The sequence below is a fragment of the Pristiophorus japonicus genome, chromosome 7 (assembly GCF_044704955.1).
Source record: "Pristiophorus japonicus isolate sPriJap1 chromosome 7, sPriJap1.hap1, whole genome shotgun sequence".
Taxonomy (NCBI): Eukaryota; Metazoa; Chordata; class Chondrichthyes; family Pristiophoridae; genus Pristiophorus; species Pristiophorus japonicus.
In genome coordinates, this window is record NC_091983.1 from 103,032,631 (window position 1) to 103,048,458 (window position 15,828).

Consider the following 15,828-nt stretch of genomic DNA (forward strand, 5'->3'; position numbering starts at 1 on the left):
TGTGCATGCGCGAAAAAGAAGGACGCTTTTGACGTGATTGCAATGGGCGCGCATGCCCAGTACACCTCCCGGTCTGCATTTGGCCATTTTTAAAGAGTCAGTTGTGTGAGAGAACTTTCATTCTCATTGGAAAAATCAGAGCTGCAATACAAGATGCAACGTGGCTCAGTGAAGAAACGCTGGAACCATCGTGCAGAAGATTACTGTGCAATGGTGACCACCCTGAGGTCTGGAGGCCAGTGCAAAAAGAAGTGGCAGGATCTTTGTCAAGTAGTTAGTGTAAGTAATATTTTCATTTATTCAATGGAATTGCAATTGTAAATGTGACCATCTGTATATGTCCCACCCAACAGACTGACACCCTCCCTGTAAAAACATAGAAAATAGGTGCAGGAGTAGGCCATTCGGCCCTTCGAGCCTGCATCACCATTCAATGAGATCATGGCTGATCATTCCTCAGTACCCCTTTCCTGCTTTCTCTCCATACCCCTTGATCCCTTTAGCCATAAGGGCCATATCTAACTGCCTCTTGAATATATCCAATGAACTGGCATCAACAACTCTGCGGCAGGGAATTCCACAGGTTAACAACTCTCTGAGTGAACAAGTTTCTCCTCATCTCAGTCCTAAATGGTTTACCCCTTATCCTTAGACTGTGTCCCCTGGTTTTGGACTTCCCCAACATCGGGAACATTCTTCTCGCATCTAACCTGTCCAGTCCCGTCAGAATCTTATGTTTCTATGAGATCCCCTCTCATCCTTCTAAACTCCAGTGTATAAAGCCCAGTTGATTCAGTCTGTCCTCGTATGTCAGTCCAGCAATCCCTGGAATCAGTCTGGTGAATCGTCGCTGCACTCCCTCCATAGCAAGAACATCCTTCCTCAGATTAGGAGACCAAAACTGAACACAATATTCCAGGTGAGGCCTCACTAAGGCCCTGTACAACTGCAGTAAGACTTCCCTGCTGCTATACTCAAATCCCCTAGCTATGAAGGCCAACATACCATTTGCCTTCTTCACTGCCTGCTGTACCTGCATGCAAACTTTCAATGACTGATGAACCATGACACCCAGGTCTCGTTGCACCTCCCCTTTTCCTAATCTGCCACCATTCAGATAATATTCTGCCTTTGTGTTTTTGCCCCCAAAGTGGATAACCTCACATTTATCCACATTATACTGCATCTGCCATGTATTTGCCCATTCACCTAACCTGTCCAAGTCACCCTGCAGCCTCTTAGCGTCCACCTCACCGCTCACACCGCCGCTCATTTTAATGTCATCTGCAAACTTGGGGATATTACACTCAATTCCCTCATCCAAATCATTAATGTATATTATAAAGAGCTGGGGTCCCAGCACTGAGCCCTGCGGTGCTCCACTAGTCACTGCCTGCCATTCTGAAAAGGACCCGTTTATCCCGACTCTGCTTCCTGTCTGCCAACCAGTTCTCTATCCTCGTCAGTACATTACCCCCAATACCATGTGCTTTGATTTTGCATACCAATCTCTTGTGTGGGACCTTGTCAAAAGCCTTTTGAAAGTCCAAATACACCACATCCACTGGTTCTCCCTGGTCCAATCTACTAGTTATGTCCTCAAAAAATTCCAGAAGATTTGTCGAGCATGATTTCCCTTTCATAAATCCATGCTGACTTGGACCAATCATGTTACTGCTTTCCAAATGCGCTGCTATTTCATCCTTAATGATTGATTCCAACATTTTCCCCACTGCTGATGTCAGTCTAACCGGTCTATAATTACCTGTTTTCTCTCCCTCCTTTTTTAAAAAGTGGTGTTACATTAGCTACCCTGCAGTCCATAGGAACTGATCCAGAGTCGATAGACTGTTGGAAAATGATCATCAATGCATCCACTATTTCTAGGGCCACTTCCTTAGTCTACACCCCAGTACTTATCAGGCCTCGGGTATTTATCGGCCTTCAATCCCATCAATTTCCCAAACACAATTTACCGCCTAATAAAGATATCCTTCAGTTCCTCCTTCTCACTAGATCCTCGGTCCCCTAGTACATCTGGAAGGTTAGTTGTGTTCCTTCATGAAGCCAGAACCAAAGTATTTGTTCAATTGGTCTGCCATTTCTTTGTTCCCCATTATAAATTCACCCGAATCCGACTGCAAGGGATCTACGTTTGTCTTCACTAATCTTTTTCTCTTCACATATCTATAGAAGCTTTTGCAGTCAGTTTTTATGTTCCCGGCAAACTTCCTCTCGTACTCTATTTTTCCCCTCTTAATTAAACCCTTTGCCCTCCTCTGCTGAATTCTAAATTTCTCCCAGTCCTCAGGTTTGCTGCTTTTTCTGGCTAATTTATATGCCTCTTCCTTGGATTTAACACTATCCTTAATTTCCCTTGTTAGCCATGGTTGAGCCACCTTCCCCGTTAGCCATTGCCTATCCACCGTCAACCCTTTAAGTATCATTTGCCAGTCTAATCTAGCCAATTTGCGCCTCATACCGTCAAAGTTACCTTTCCTTAAGTTCAGGACCCTAGTTTCTGAATTAACTGAGTCACTCTCCATCTTAATAAAGAATTCTACCATGTTATGGTCACTCTTCCCCAAGGGGCCTCGCACAACAAGATTGCTAATTAGTCCCTTCTCATTACACATCACCCAGTCTAGGATGGGCAGCTCTCTGGTTATTTCCTTGACATATTGGTCGAGAAAACCATCCCTAATACACTCCAGGAAATCCTCCTTCACCACATTACAACCAGTTTGGTTAGCCCAATCGATATGTAGATTAAAGTCGCCCATGATTACTGCTGTACCTTTATTGCACACATCCTTTATTTCTTGTTTGATGCTGTCCCCAACCTCACTACTACTATTTGGTGGCCTGTACACAACACCCACTAGTGTTTTTTGCCCTTTGGTATTCCGTAGCTCCACCCATACAGATTCCACATCCTCCAAGCTAATGTCCTTCCTTACAATTGCATTAATTTCCTCTTTAACCAGCAACGCCACCCCACCCCACCTCCTTTTCCTTTCTGTCTATCCTTCCTAAATGCTGAATACCCTTGGATGTTGAGTTCCCAGCCTTGGTCACCCTGGAGCCATGTCTCTGTGATGCCAATCGCATCGTATCCGTTAACTGCTATCTGCGCAGTTAATTCGTCCACCTTATTCCGAATACTGCATTGAGGCAGAGAGCCTTCAGGCTTGTCTTTTTAACACGCTTTGCCCCTTTAGAATTTTGCTGTAATGTGGCCCTTTTTTTTTTGCCTTGGGTTTCTCTGCCCTCCACTTTTACTATTCTCCTTTCTATCTTTTGCTTCTGACTCCATTTTATTTCCCTCTGTCTCCCTGCAAAGGTTCCCATCCCCCTGCCATATTAGTTTAACTCCTCCCCAACAGCACTAACAAGCACTCCCCCTAGGACATTGGCTCCGGGTGCAGACCGTCCGGTTTGTACTGGTCCCACCTCTCCCAGGACCGGTTCCAATGCCCCAGGAATTTGAATCCCTCCCTTCTGCACCACTGCTCAAGCCACGTATTCATCTGAGCTATCCTGCGATTCCTACTCTGACTAGCACGTGGCACTGGTAGCAATCCTGAGATTACCACTTTTGAGGCCCTACTTTTTAATTTAACCTCTAGCTCCCTAAATTTGTCTCGTAGGACCTCATCCTGTTTTTTACCTATATCGTTGGTATCTATATGCACTGCGACAACTGGCTGTTCACCCTCCCTTTTCAGAATGTCCTGCACCCGCTCCGAGACATCCTTGACCCTTGCACCAGGGAGGCAACATACCATCCTGGAGTCTCGGTTGTGGCCGCAGAAACGCCTATCTATTCCCCTTACAATTGAATCCCTTATCACTATCGTGCTCCCACTCTTTTTCCTGCCCTCCTGTGCAGCAGAGCCAGCCACGGTGCCATGAACTTGGCTGCTGCTGCCCTCCCCGATGAGTCATCCCCCTCAACAGTACTTAAAGCGGTGTATCTGTTTTGCAGGGGGATGACCGCAGGGGTTCCCTGCACTACCTTCCTTGCACTGCCCTTCCTGTTGGTCTTCCATTCCCTATCTGGCTGTGGACCCTTTACCTGCAGTAAGACCAACTCGCTAAACGTGCTATTCACGTCATTCTCAGCATAATGGATGTTCCAGACTGAATCCACTCGCAGCTCCAGTGCCGCAATGCGGTCTGTCAGGATCTGCAGGCGGATTCACTTCCCGCCTCTGGCTCTTCGATCTCCCGCCTCACCAACGAACTCCCGCCTCCACGAACTCCCCGGACTCTTCGCTCATGGGCCATTATCGGCCTCTGACTCCTTGATCTCCCAATATAAAAAGTATATTTTCATCTTTGCAGAGGAAGGTGGCACACAACAAAAGGGAAAGAACTCGAACCATCAAGAAGTGCGCATTACCCAAGATATTCGAAAGAAAGAATAAGCTTGGTAGCAACCTGAGAAACGCTGCGCCACTGCCTGCAGGCAGGGGTGAAGTCACCAAGACCAAGCACAGCAAGCGGTCTTAGAATAAGGTGGAGAAGAGATGGGTGCAGCCTTTCTTTGCTATTGTTGTTATTGTTGTTGTTATTGTTACTGTTGTAACTGTTCTCAATGTAAAAGTGTTTTGTTAGTTATGTAAATTTACAAGTTTAAAAATTTGTAAGTGATCTTAACTGAAAACCTTAAAGTTTGATACAAGAATATTTTTATTTAAGTTAAGTACAAACAAGTGTTAAACTTTTGAATAAAATATATTTTAAATTATAACAATCATTTCCATTATTAACACAACTTTTTGAAGTAAAGAAGAATAATTTCCATTATTTGTTCCATTAACACAACACAATATTACAGAACCGGTCCAAACAGTAAATGTGGTCCATTTGGAATAGTTGGTGCTGAGCCTTAAGGCAGCAAAGCGATCATGGATGAGCTGCTGGCGCAAGGCTCGAGCAATCGTTAAAGGGGCACGACTGCCCGCCCTCCTCCGTCGTCGTGCTCCGGGTTCAGGTAGTTGCATGGCTTCCTCGTTGTCCTCCTCGTAATCTGCACCTTCCTCCTCATCATCAGCCACTCTCACCTCAGGTGGGTCTTCTACTACCAGCTGCCGTTGCCTCATGATGGCTAAGTTATGCAGCTTGCAGCACACAACAGTGAACTGACTGACAATCTCGGGAGTATTGCAAGTAGCCTCCGGAATGGTCCACGCATCGAAAACGCTGTTTCAAGATGCCAATGGTCCTCTCTATTATGCTGTGCATCGCAATGTGCAACATGTTGTATTCCCGCTCAGCTTCCATCCGGATTACACGTAGGATGCATCATGAGCCAAGTGGCAAGGCCGTACCCTTTGTCACTCAGTAGCCAGCTCTGTCCTTCTGGCTGCTGCTGAAACATGGCAGATATAGCGCTCTCGCATAGGATGAATGCATCATGGGTGCTCCCAGGGTATCTTGCATCAACTGACATGATGCGATGCATGTCGACACATGAGCTGCACATTAACAGAGTGGAAGCCATTTCTGATCCTGTACATCTCTGAATCCCCCAAAGGTGCTCGCAAGGCGATGTGGGTACAATCAATGCAGCCCTGTACCTTTGGGAAGCCAGCAATCCTGGAGAAGCCCACAGTCCTTTCATGCATTGCCTAGGCGGTCATGGGGAACTTTATATAATCGTGCCTCCGGGCATATAGTGCAGCAGTCATTGCCGAACGCAGATGTGTTGCATGTTGAGAGATGGCGCACACATCCCCAGTTGTGGCCTGGAATGATCCAGATGCAGAGAATGAAAGTGCAGCTGTAACCTTCACTTCAACTGACAAAGCAGTCCACCTGACGCTTCTAGGGTGCAGGTCTGTTTTTACTAACTCTTAGATCTCGGTTACAACTTCTTTGCGGAAACACAGCCTTCTCACAGTCTGCATCACTCGGGTGCAGTTATGAACGCCTGTTTCGATATACCCAATGTGGGCAAGGCCTCCTGCCCATCATCCTACGTGCTCTGAGGTTCCTCATGCGATGCCGTCGAATTAATTGTCTCCTCTGAAGCACCATCATGCAGAAGGCTTGCATGAGGTATGGCATTGTCTGTATTGTCCCCATGATTAAATTGTACCTTTGCAAGAAGCTCAAAACAGCAGGACAAGCTTCTTTGTTGTCTCTCTCCCCAAGGTCGATGCCCTACTTTGGACCACACCCAGGTCTGGGCATGCATAATAGGCTTGCTCAGACATTTGGGGCAACGAAGTCTAATGCAATGATTTCATTTTAGATTTGTTTCAAAGTATCACCCCACCACCGACTGAACCTCTCCTCACCGGGCTCGAGGGTCGTCGGCCAGCAGAATCGCTTCCTTGCCCGGACATGGGCTTGGCAAACATCCTTTCCCCCCACACCGAGCTTCATTTGATGCTGCTGCATAGTGTAAGGGTTCTCATTCCTTCAGTTCGGCTTCCACACCCCACTGCCCCCCGGGCTTCTTTTGAAGCCGAGCCCGTGTCCGGGCGAGGGACTGATTCTGCTGGCCGACGTGCTGACCCTTGAGCCCGGTTTGGAGATGTTCGGTGGTGGCGGGGCACTTTGAAAAAAATCCAAGATTAAAGAATTGCATTAAACTTGCATTTTCTGCGTTCTAAGTTTGAAAAAATTAAGCTTTGTGATGCATATTTAATGTGTTCTTGACTCCCTCCAAAACTTCGCCTAAAAACAATGGCCCAGAAATTGCGGCTTGCCCCGGCTCGGTACGGAGTTTCTATGGACCCAGGAACGCATCGGAAAAGCCGGTTTTCGGCGTGCAATGCGCATGCGCTGAAAACCGGCTTTTCCAATCTGTCAAGTTTCTGGCTTGACGGATCGCACACAACTTGGGAGTGAGAACACTCTCATGGCAGGGATTGGGCTATTTGCCCATCTCTTGCCCTGCGAATGTCCTTAAAACTCTTACGCCTGGTAAAAGCAGGCGCATAGCCTACTTTTACCAGCATAAGAGTTTAAAAACATGCCAGAAACATTAAAATAAAATTTAAAAATACATATTTGTTTAAAAACCCCGCCCACTCAGGTAATTTTATTTGAAACCATAATTAAAACTTTTTTTTAAAATCGGCAAATTTTTTTTTCAAAAACATTTCTATCAACTTTAATTTCTATAGTGTATTTATGTGAGGTGTTTTTTTTAATGTTTTATGTAGTGTTTGGGGGTGTTTCTCATTCATAGTAATAGGAGTTTCGGGCTTATGAAACTCCTATTACTATGAATGAGCATATACTATCACTGGTTGCCCAGAGCCATGTGACTCCAGCTCCAGGCCTGTGCACATCCCTGCATGCACGCGCTGTGACGCACAGTCAGAAGTCGTCTCCGGACCAGGATCTCGCGTGGGCGCAGCAGTTTCAGGTAGATGCGCTGCTTTTTTCTAGAATCCAGTCGAACGTGTGCAGGAAGGAGAAACCGGGATTTCTGGGCCAATGGCGTCTTTCTGCGGCGATTTTTTTTTTTTGATGTGCGCTGGTTTTTCTTAAATGCAGAAGGTTTTTTTGGGAGTGGTCACGTATGCTGTCCGAGGAGAAATGTAAATTGTCTAAACTTGCAGAAATATGAAAAACATCGCAGACATCAGGTTACGTTGGCTATGATTTAAAAAAAAACTAACCTAAAAAAAATCATAACTGAGTTACGCTAGCGCACAATCTTTGGGGAAACTTGGATATTTTGATTAGGCCGAAAAAAGCGGCGCGCACCAAAAAAACGGGGCAGATCACTGGGGAAAATTGAGCCCAATAGATTTTAATATGAACGGTGGGAAGACTTAACTGAACATGTAGTAATACAATCTTGAGCACTTGGGATAAATAGGTTTGAACTATCCTTCAGTAAATTCAGCCTGTTTCTTATGGTATACAGAACTATATACAGAGCTACATTGAACCAATGTTGAATAAGCAAGCGCAGATGTAGTTCCTCTTTAAATATAATATAGTACAAAACATGGGCCAGATCTTGCTGGAAAAACAATGATTTGTTAACAATGCACGCCATTATTAATGGGATTAAGAGATATGCCGTGAGCTGCAAATCTTCAGAGCTTGCTGTTCGATTTATGCGCTCCACCACATGCTTTGCACAAACGGCATCTCTACCTTAACCTCTGTTTTTAAGAACTTACTGGATTTGCACATTAATTGCCCATTAAAGTCGCTGCAGAAAGTTGTAGCTGTAATTTAACAGCATAAATACCTTTTTAATGCCGTGATAATTGTTAATGCAGTGCCAATCAAACTCTGGCCCCGAAAAGGACAAATTTTAACTGGTCTCTTTTTTTTTTTTTGCTTGCTTTTCCTTTCTCTTGTGTTCTCTCTCTCTCTCTTTCTCTATCTCAATCCCATCTTTCTTTCCATCTTTATTTCTGTTTCTGTGCCTGATTTAACTCTAATTCACCCTCCTTCTCTGTTCCTCTGTTCTTTCTCAATCCTTAAATCATACTGGTTGGAAAATATTACTAAGTATTTACAGCACAGAAACACGCCATTCGGCCCAATAGATCAATGCTGGTGTTTATGCTCCAAGTGCCTCCTCTCGCCCTTCTTCATCTAACCCGCCAACATAGCCGCCTATTCCTTTCTCCCTCATGTGCTTATCTAGCTTTTCCTTAAATGCACCTATACTATTCACCTCAGTTACTCCACGTGGTAGCAAATTATACATTCTAACTACACTCCTAAAATCCCTATTGGATTTATTGGTGACTATCTTATGGGCCCCTAGTTTTTGTCTCCCCACAAGTGAAAACTTCTTATCTAGGTCTACCCTATCAAACTCTTTCATAGTCTTCAAGACCTCTATCAGGTCACCTCTCAGCCGCCTTTCTAGAGAAGAGTCCCAGCCTGTTCAATCTTTCCTGATGGGCGTAACCACTCTGACCTGGTATCATTATAGTAAATCTTTTTTGTACCTTCTCCAGTGCCTCTATATCCTATTTATAATATCGAGACCAGAACTGTTCACAGTACTCCCAAGTGTGAGCTAACCAAGATTCTATACAAGTTTAACATAATGTCTCCTGCTTTTCAATTCTATCCCTCTAGAAATGAATGAGCCCCCGTTCTTTCTTTGCTTTCTTATGACATTAACCTGGGTCGCTGCTTTTGGTGATTTGTGTAGCTGTGCCCCCAGATCTGTTTCAGTTCCACATTTAGACACTTACTTTCCAAAGAATGGGCCCAAGTTTCCACATGATTCGCGCCTGATTTTTAGGAGCAACTGGTGGAGAACGGACTATTTTAGAAATCGCAATTCTCCACATTTTTTTTTCTGCAGTTCTAGTCAGGTACAACAGTTCTAGTTTAGAACAGAATTTTTTCTTCAAAAGGAGGCGTGTCTGGCCACTGACGCCTGATTTGAAAGTTTCCACAGTGAAAACGTACTCCAAACTAAAATAGAATGGAGCAAGTGAAGATTTTTGTAGAACTGAAAAAACCTGTTCTACACATTAAAAAATCAGGCGCAGGTTACAAATTAGGCGTCCAGAACGAGGTGGGGGGGAGGGAACTCATTAAATTCGACAATAAATCCTTATTTATACTTCTACAAATATTATACAAATAAATCCAACCTGAATAAACATTTATAAGCCAAGAAAAGATTAAATAAACCATCTTCCTACCTGTGTGAAAGTGCTTCTTCTGCAGCCGTTCGTGCCGCAGAGAGAGAGAGAGAGAGAGGGGGGGCGTCGGGTCGGGGAACAGGAGTGCGGGTCTGGTCAGTCGGGGTGGGGGAGCGGGTCTCGGGTTGGGGCGGGGGGGGGGAGCGGGTGTCGGGTCGGGGCTGGGGGGGGGAGCGGGTGTCGGGTCGGGGTGGAGCGGGTGTCGGGTCGGGTCGGAGCAGGTCTCGGGTCCGGGGGGGGGGGGGGGGAGCGGGTGTCGGGTCGGGGCGGGGGGAGCGGGTGTCTGGTCGGGGGGGAGGAGCGGGTCTCGGGTCGGGGCGGGGGGGGGGGGGAGAGCGGGGGAGCGGGTGTCGGGTCGGGGTGGGGGGGGAAGCTAGTGTCGGGTCGGGGGGAGCGGGTGTCTGGTCGGGGGGGAGCGGGTGTCTGGTTTGGGGGGGGGAGCGGGTCTCGGTGCGGGGGGGGGGTGGTGGGGAGCGGGTGTCTGGTCGGGTCTGGTCGGCGGCGGGGGGTGGGGGGGGGGAGCGAGTGTCGGGTCTGGTCGGGCGGGGCGCAGGAGCTGGCCGTGGGAGGAGCCTCATTCACGCAGCCCCATGAGGCCATTGGGCCAGGGCTAGGGGCTGCATGCTTCGGGCCCCTCCCACACAGTTCGGCGCCTGGAGCTACTGCACTTGCGTGCCGACTGTAGCGCGCATGTGCAGAGGTCCCAGCACTGTTTTCAGCGCAGGGACCTGGCTCCGCCCCCCCACAGCTCGTGCTGACTGCGCCGAGGGCCAGAGGACCTGCAAGTAGGTGGAGAATACCGAGGATTTTTTTAGGCGCGAAAAACGGGCGCCCAGCTCGGAGAGGCGCCCGTTTTTTTTCTTGTGGAAACTTGGGCCCAATATGTGGTTTCCTTCATCTTCACCTCACTTATCTATGTTGAAGTTCATTTGTCAGTTACGTGCCCATTCTGCAAGTTTATTGATGTCTTCCTGTGTTTTGTCGTAGTCCTCCTCTATTAACTACAGAGGTGTCATTTGCAAATTTTGAATTTGTACTTCCGATTTACAGAATCTAACTTATTTATGTAAATGATAAACAACAGTGGTCCCAGCACTGATCCTTGTGGAACACCACTTCCCACCATTTGTCAATCTGAATAACTACCTTTAACCCCTACTCTCTGTTTTCTGTTTACTAGCCAGCTTGCTATCCATCCTGCTACTTGTCCCCTGACTCCACATGTTCTGTCCTTAGTCATAAGTATTATGTGGTAGCTTATCAAAGGCTTTTTGGAAATCTAAGTATCTAGGCCTAGAATTTGCAGTTGTAATGACAGCAAAACTCCGTGTTCGCTGCCATTACACTGTAAAACTGACAGCAACTTCTGGAGTCTGCGTATGCGCATTTAAACGCGGGAAACCTGAAGTTCCTGTCAGTGATGCCCCGTTGCTCCACAGGATGCGCTGTTTGTCCTCGCAGATGGCAATCAATTAGAAATCACTGAATTGATGTGAACTTCCACTTTTTATGCACTATTCCCTTTGTAAAAACCCTTAAAGTTAAGTCTTGTTGAATGAGATGTAACTGAGTTTTTAACAGCATACTAAGTCATCATTAATGCTGAACAACCTCTCTGGCCCTGAAAAAAAAATTGTATTTGTGGATTCTGATGAAAGGGCATCGACCTGAAACATTAAACTCTCTTTCTCACTCCATAGATGTTGCCTGACCGGCTGAGTATTTCCAGCATTTTCTGTTTTTTTAAAAATATTTGTGGTCTAATTTTCTCCATTCCATGATAATTCTATAGATTTTTAAAATAAAAATTCTTTTTTGTTTTTATTAAAGTTTGTTTGATATTTCAGCTTCTACCTAAATCCTATGTCCCAATCTTTATTTCACATTCTGCAAAATTATAAAAGGTGAATGATAAAACCTGCTGGTTTACATGCTGGTTTGCTATCTGAGAATTCTTCAATGTGATTGGCTGTTTAGCCTGCTTGATGACATCACTGTTACTAGACACCAGAGATCCCCTATAGATGGCAACAGAATGAAATTAATGTCAAAGATGAAATCGATGCCACAGAGCCTGCTTAAAAATTTATGGGCTGCTTTCTTCAAGGTCAGCAACGAACGGGTCACTTCACCGCTGACTGCAAAATCCGGGCCATTAGGACGACTGTTATGGAGATACACTGTTTGTCCCACAGTTCACTAAGTTTCCAAATGCCCTGTTGTCCTCGCCGTGCTGTTATCAGCTCGCGCTTCCAGCAAGTTACGGCGCAAATTATATTCGAACAGAAGGGTGCAGGATAAAGTTCAACTAATAGAACTTGCTGCAAGATCTGACATATTGTTTTATCAGCTGTCCTGTTTTTATTAGTGCTTTTATTACAGCTCAATAACATTATGATGCTTTTTGAAGTTAAACTAAGTAATTTTGAATGTTTCAATGTATGTACATAGACAATCCTGACTGACAATAATCCTAATTCACTTATTCTTTTAAAGCTGGCCAACAGGGACTTTCTGTGGCTTTTGATCTTGCCACTCACAGGGGATATGATTCAGACAACCCCCGTGTTCGTGGAGATGTTGGCATGGCAGGGGTTGCAATAGACAGTGTTGAAGATATGAAGTTGCTGTTTGATGCAATTCCTTTGGAAAAGATGTCTGTTTCCATGACAATGAATGGTGCGGTGCTGCCAATCCTGGCTATGTTCATTGTGACTGGGCAAGAGCAAGGTGTTCCTGAAGAGATGCTAACAGGCACCATTCAGAATGATATACTGAAAGAATTCATGGTCAGGAACACTTTCATTTACCCACCTGAACCTTCCATGAAGATTGTAGCTGATATATTCCAGTATACCGCTAAAGTTAGTATATTTTTGTTGGTATAACAAAAATGTTTTATTCAATTGATACTACATAGGGATGTGATTAATCTTTTCTAAGAACAATTAATTTTTAAGGAAAGCCCTTGAGACACACTGGTCATAGGGACAGGAGTTGGTCATTTGGCCACTCAAGCTGTTCTGCCATTCAATTAGATTATGGCTGATCTGTATCTTAACTCCATCTAGCTGCCTTGGGTCCATAATCCTTAATACCCTTGCCCAACAAAATGTATCAATCCAACTGATCTAGCCTCAACAGCATTTTGGGGAGAGAGTTCCAGATTTCCATTACCCTTTGTGACGAAGTGTTTCCTGACATCACGCCTGAACTGCCTAGCTCTAATTGTAAGGTTATACCCCTTTGTTGAGGACTCCCACACCAGAGGAAATAGTTTCTCTCTCTCTCTACCATATCAACTCCTTGAATCATCTTTAACACCTCAATTAGATCACCCCAAAATCTTCTGTACACAAGGGAATACAAGCCAAGTCTATGCAACCCGTCCACATAACTTAACCCTTTCAGTCCCAGGATCATTCTCGTGAATCTGCGCTGCACCTCCTTCAAGGCAAATATATATCCTTCCTGAGGTGCAATGCCCAGAACTGAATTAAATGGTATCTAACCAGAGCTTTATATAATTGTACAGGACAGGTTTCCAGTCTGTTTTGTGCTCTTCAACGTGTCATGGATTTTTACAGAAGTCACTAAGATGAGAGTTTATTCTCAAGAAATTGAAAAGTAGTCGTATTAAACATTCAAAAAAATATAAAAACAGGAAATGCAGGTCTCCTGGCACCTTTTAAATAAAGAAAAGGTAGGTTAATATTTCAGGTAGAACACGCTTCAGCAGACAGATACTAAACATAAGTTAGAGAGAAATATTTGGTAAACCAGCTTTTTAATCTGTTGAAAGTTGTGCTAGTCTTTCAGTGACGGAAATAGATAGATGTGCTGAGTAACATTCTGAATTCGGTCAGGCAGAGTCAGCATAGATTTATGAAGAGGAAATCATGTTTGACAAATTTGCTGGAGTTCTTCAAGGATATAACGAACAGGGTGGATAAAGGGGAACCAGTGGATGTGGTGTATTTGGACTTCCAGAAGGCATTTGACAAGGTGCCACATAAAAGGTTACTGCACAAGATAACGGGGTTGGGGGTAATATATTAGCATGGATAGAGGATTGGCTAACTAACAGAGAACAGAGAGTCGGGATAAATGGTTCATTCTCTGGTTGGCAACCAGTAACTAGTGGGATGCCGCAGGGATCAGTGCTGGGACCCCAACTATTTACAATCTATATTAACGACTTGGAAGAAGGGACTGAGTGTAACGTAGCCAAGTTTGCTGACGATACAAAGATGGGAGGAAAAGCAATGTGTGAGGAGGACACAAAAAATCTGCAAAAGGACATAGATGGGCTAAGTGAGTAGGCAAAAATGTGACAGATGGAGTATAATGTTGGAAAGTGTGAGATCATGCACTTTGGCAGAAAAAAATCAAAGAGCAAGTTATTATTTAAATGGAGAAAGATTGCAAAATGCCGCAGTACACCGGGACCTGGGGGTACTTGTGCATGAAACGCAAAATGATAGTATGCAGGTACAGCAAGTGATCAGGAAGGCCAATGGTATCTTGGCCTTTATTGCAAAGGGGATGGAGTATAAAAACAGGGAAGTCTTGCTACAGCTATATAGGGTATTGGTGAGGCCACACCTGGAATACTGCGTGCAGTTTTGGTTTCCATATTTACGAAAGGATATACTTGCTTTGGAGGCAGTACAGAGAAAGTTCACTAGGTTGATTCTGGGGATGAGGGGATTGACTTATGAGGAAAGATTGAGTAGGTTGGGCCTCTACTCATTGGAATTCAGAAGAATGCGTGGTGATCTTGTCGAGATGTATAAGATTATGAGGGGGCTTGACAAAGTGGATGCAGAGAGGATGTTTCCACTGATAGGGGAGACTAGAACTAGAGGGCATGATCTTAAAATAAGGGGCCGCCCATTTAAAACATAGATGAGGAGAAATTTCTTCTGAGGGTTGTAAATCTGTGGAATTTGCTGCGTCAGAGCTGTGGAAGCTGGGACATTGAATAAATTTAAGACAGAAATAGACAGTTTCTTAAACGATAAGGGGTTATGAGGAGCAGGCGGGGAAGTGGAGCTGAGCCCATGATCAGATCAGCAATGATCTTATTGAATGGCGGAGCAGGCTCGAGGGGCCATATGGCCTACTCCTGCTCCTATTTCTTATGTTCTTGTGTAGAAAGGTATTCAGTAGCAAAATTGCAACTGGTGTAGAAGTTAATCACAATTAAGTAAATTCTTAAAAACTTATCAGGGTGTCCTGATGGTGTAGTGTATTTGCACAATTCTCATATTCCTTATGCAGTTTGTTCTCTATCTCAACTGAGTAATCTGCGGTGGGGCAGCACTACTTCTCAGCAAGGAAAATAAATAAGAACAGGATTTGTATGTTATAAACCTAGCTGTCTGCTTGATTATGAAAGATACAGAAGAAAAAATGCTTAAATAGGTGAAGGAAAGAATTCGTGCATAGGCAAGGGAGACGAATACAATTCTTTGCTACAAATGGAATAAGATAAGAGGGTTCTCTATTTTAGCTTCAAGTTCAATTTCCATACATTGGTTAGTAAAGAATATTTTTTATCGTTCTGCTTTTATTGCATCTTAATAGAAGCAGCGCTGTTGCTAAATGGTTTTATTTTAAAAAGCTGTTTTACTTCCTCCACAGCATATGCCCCGATTTAACTCCATTTCTATCAGTGGCTACCACCTCCAAGAAGCTGGTGCTGGTGCTGTTTTGGAATTAGCTTATACCATAGCGAATGGTTTAGAATACTGCAGGACTGGTATCCAAGTTGGACTTAGCATTGATGAATTTGCGCCACGGTAATATTTAATAAAACATTGTTGTATTTATAGTGAAACAAAAACAACTTGTCGATTCAAAAGTCACTTGCTAGCCTGATCTTGTCAGGTCTTTAAATCATTTATTTATGCAATATAGTGTTTATTAAGATATTTTAGTTATCTTTTTATTTCAGAACTATTTTAACAAGGAAATAAGATATCTACATAATATGTGGAAGAAAGATGCCAACCATTGAGAAGTGTGTGGAGCACTATTATTGGTAGAGTGTTGTAGAAGATGGTAGGGAATTGTGTGCACATTCTGCTTTGATTACAAATATTCATTGTTCTACGATGACTTTTTAACTACGTCTTCTGATTTTACACTGCATTATAATTAAATGCATGTT

At 44.3% G+C, this 15,828-nt stretch overlaps 1 protein-coding gene across 1 annotated transcript in view; it reads left to right on the forward strand.

The window, feature by feature from the left end:
* Positions 1–15,828, forward strand: part of mmut (methylmalonyl CoA mutase) — a 69,266-nt gene that overhangs the window by 10,718 nt on the left and 42,720 nt on the right. The window contains exons 2-3 of the mRNA XM_070885186.1: positions 12,150–12,517; positions 15,300–15,457. Of these exons, the coding sequence (XP_070741287.1) occupies positions 12,150–12,517; positions 15,300–15,457 (526 nt within the window). The remainder of the gene's footprint in view (positions 1–12,149; positions 12,518–15,299; positions 15,458–15,828) is intronic.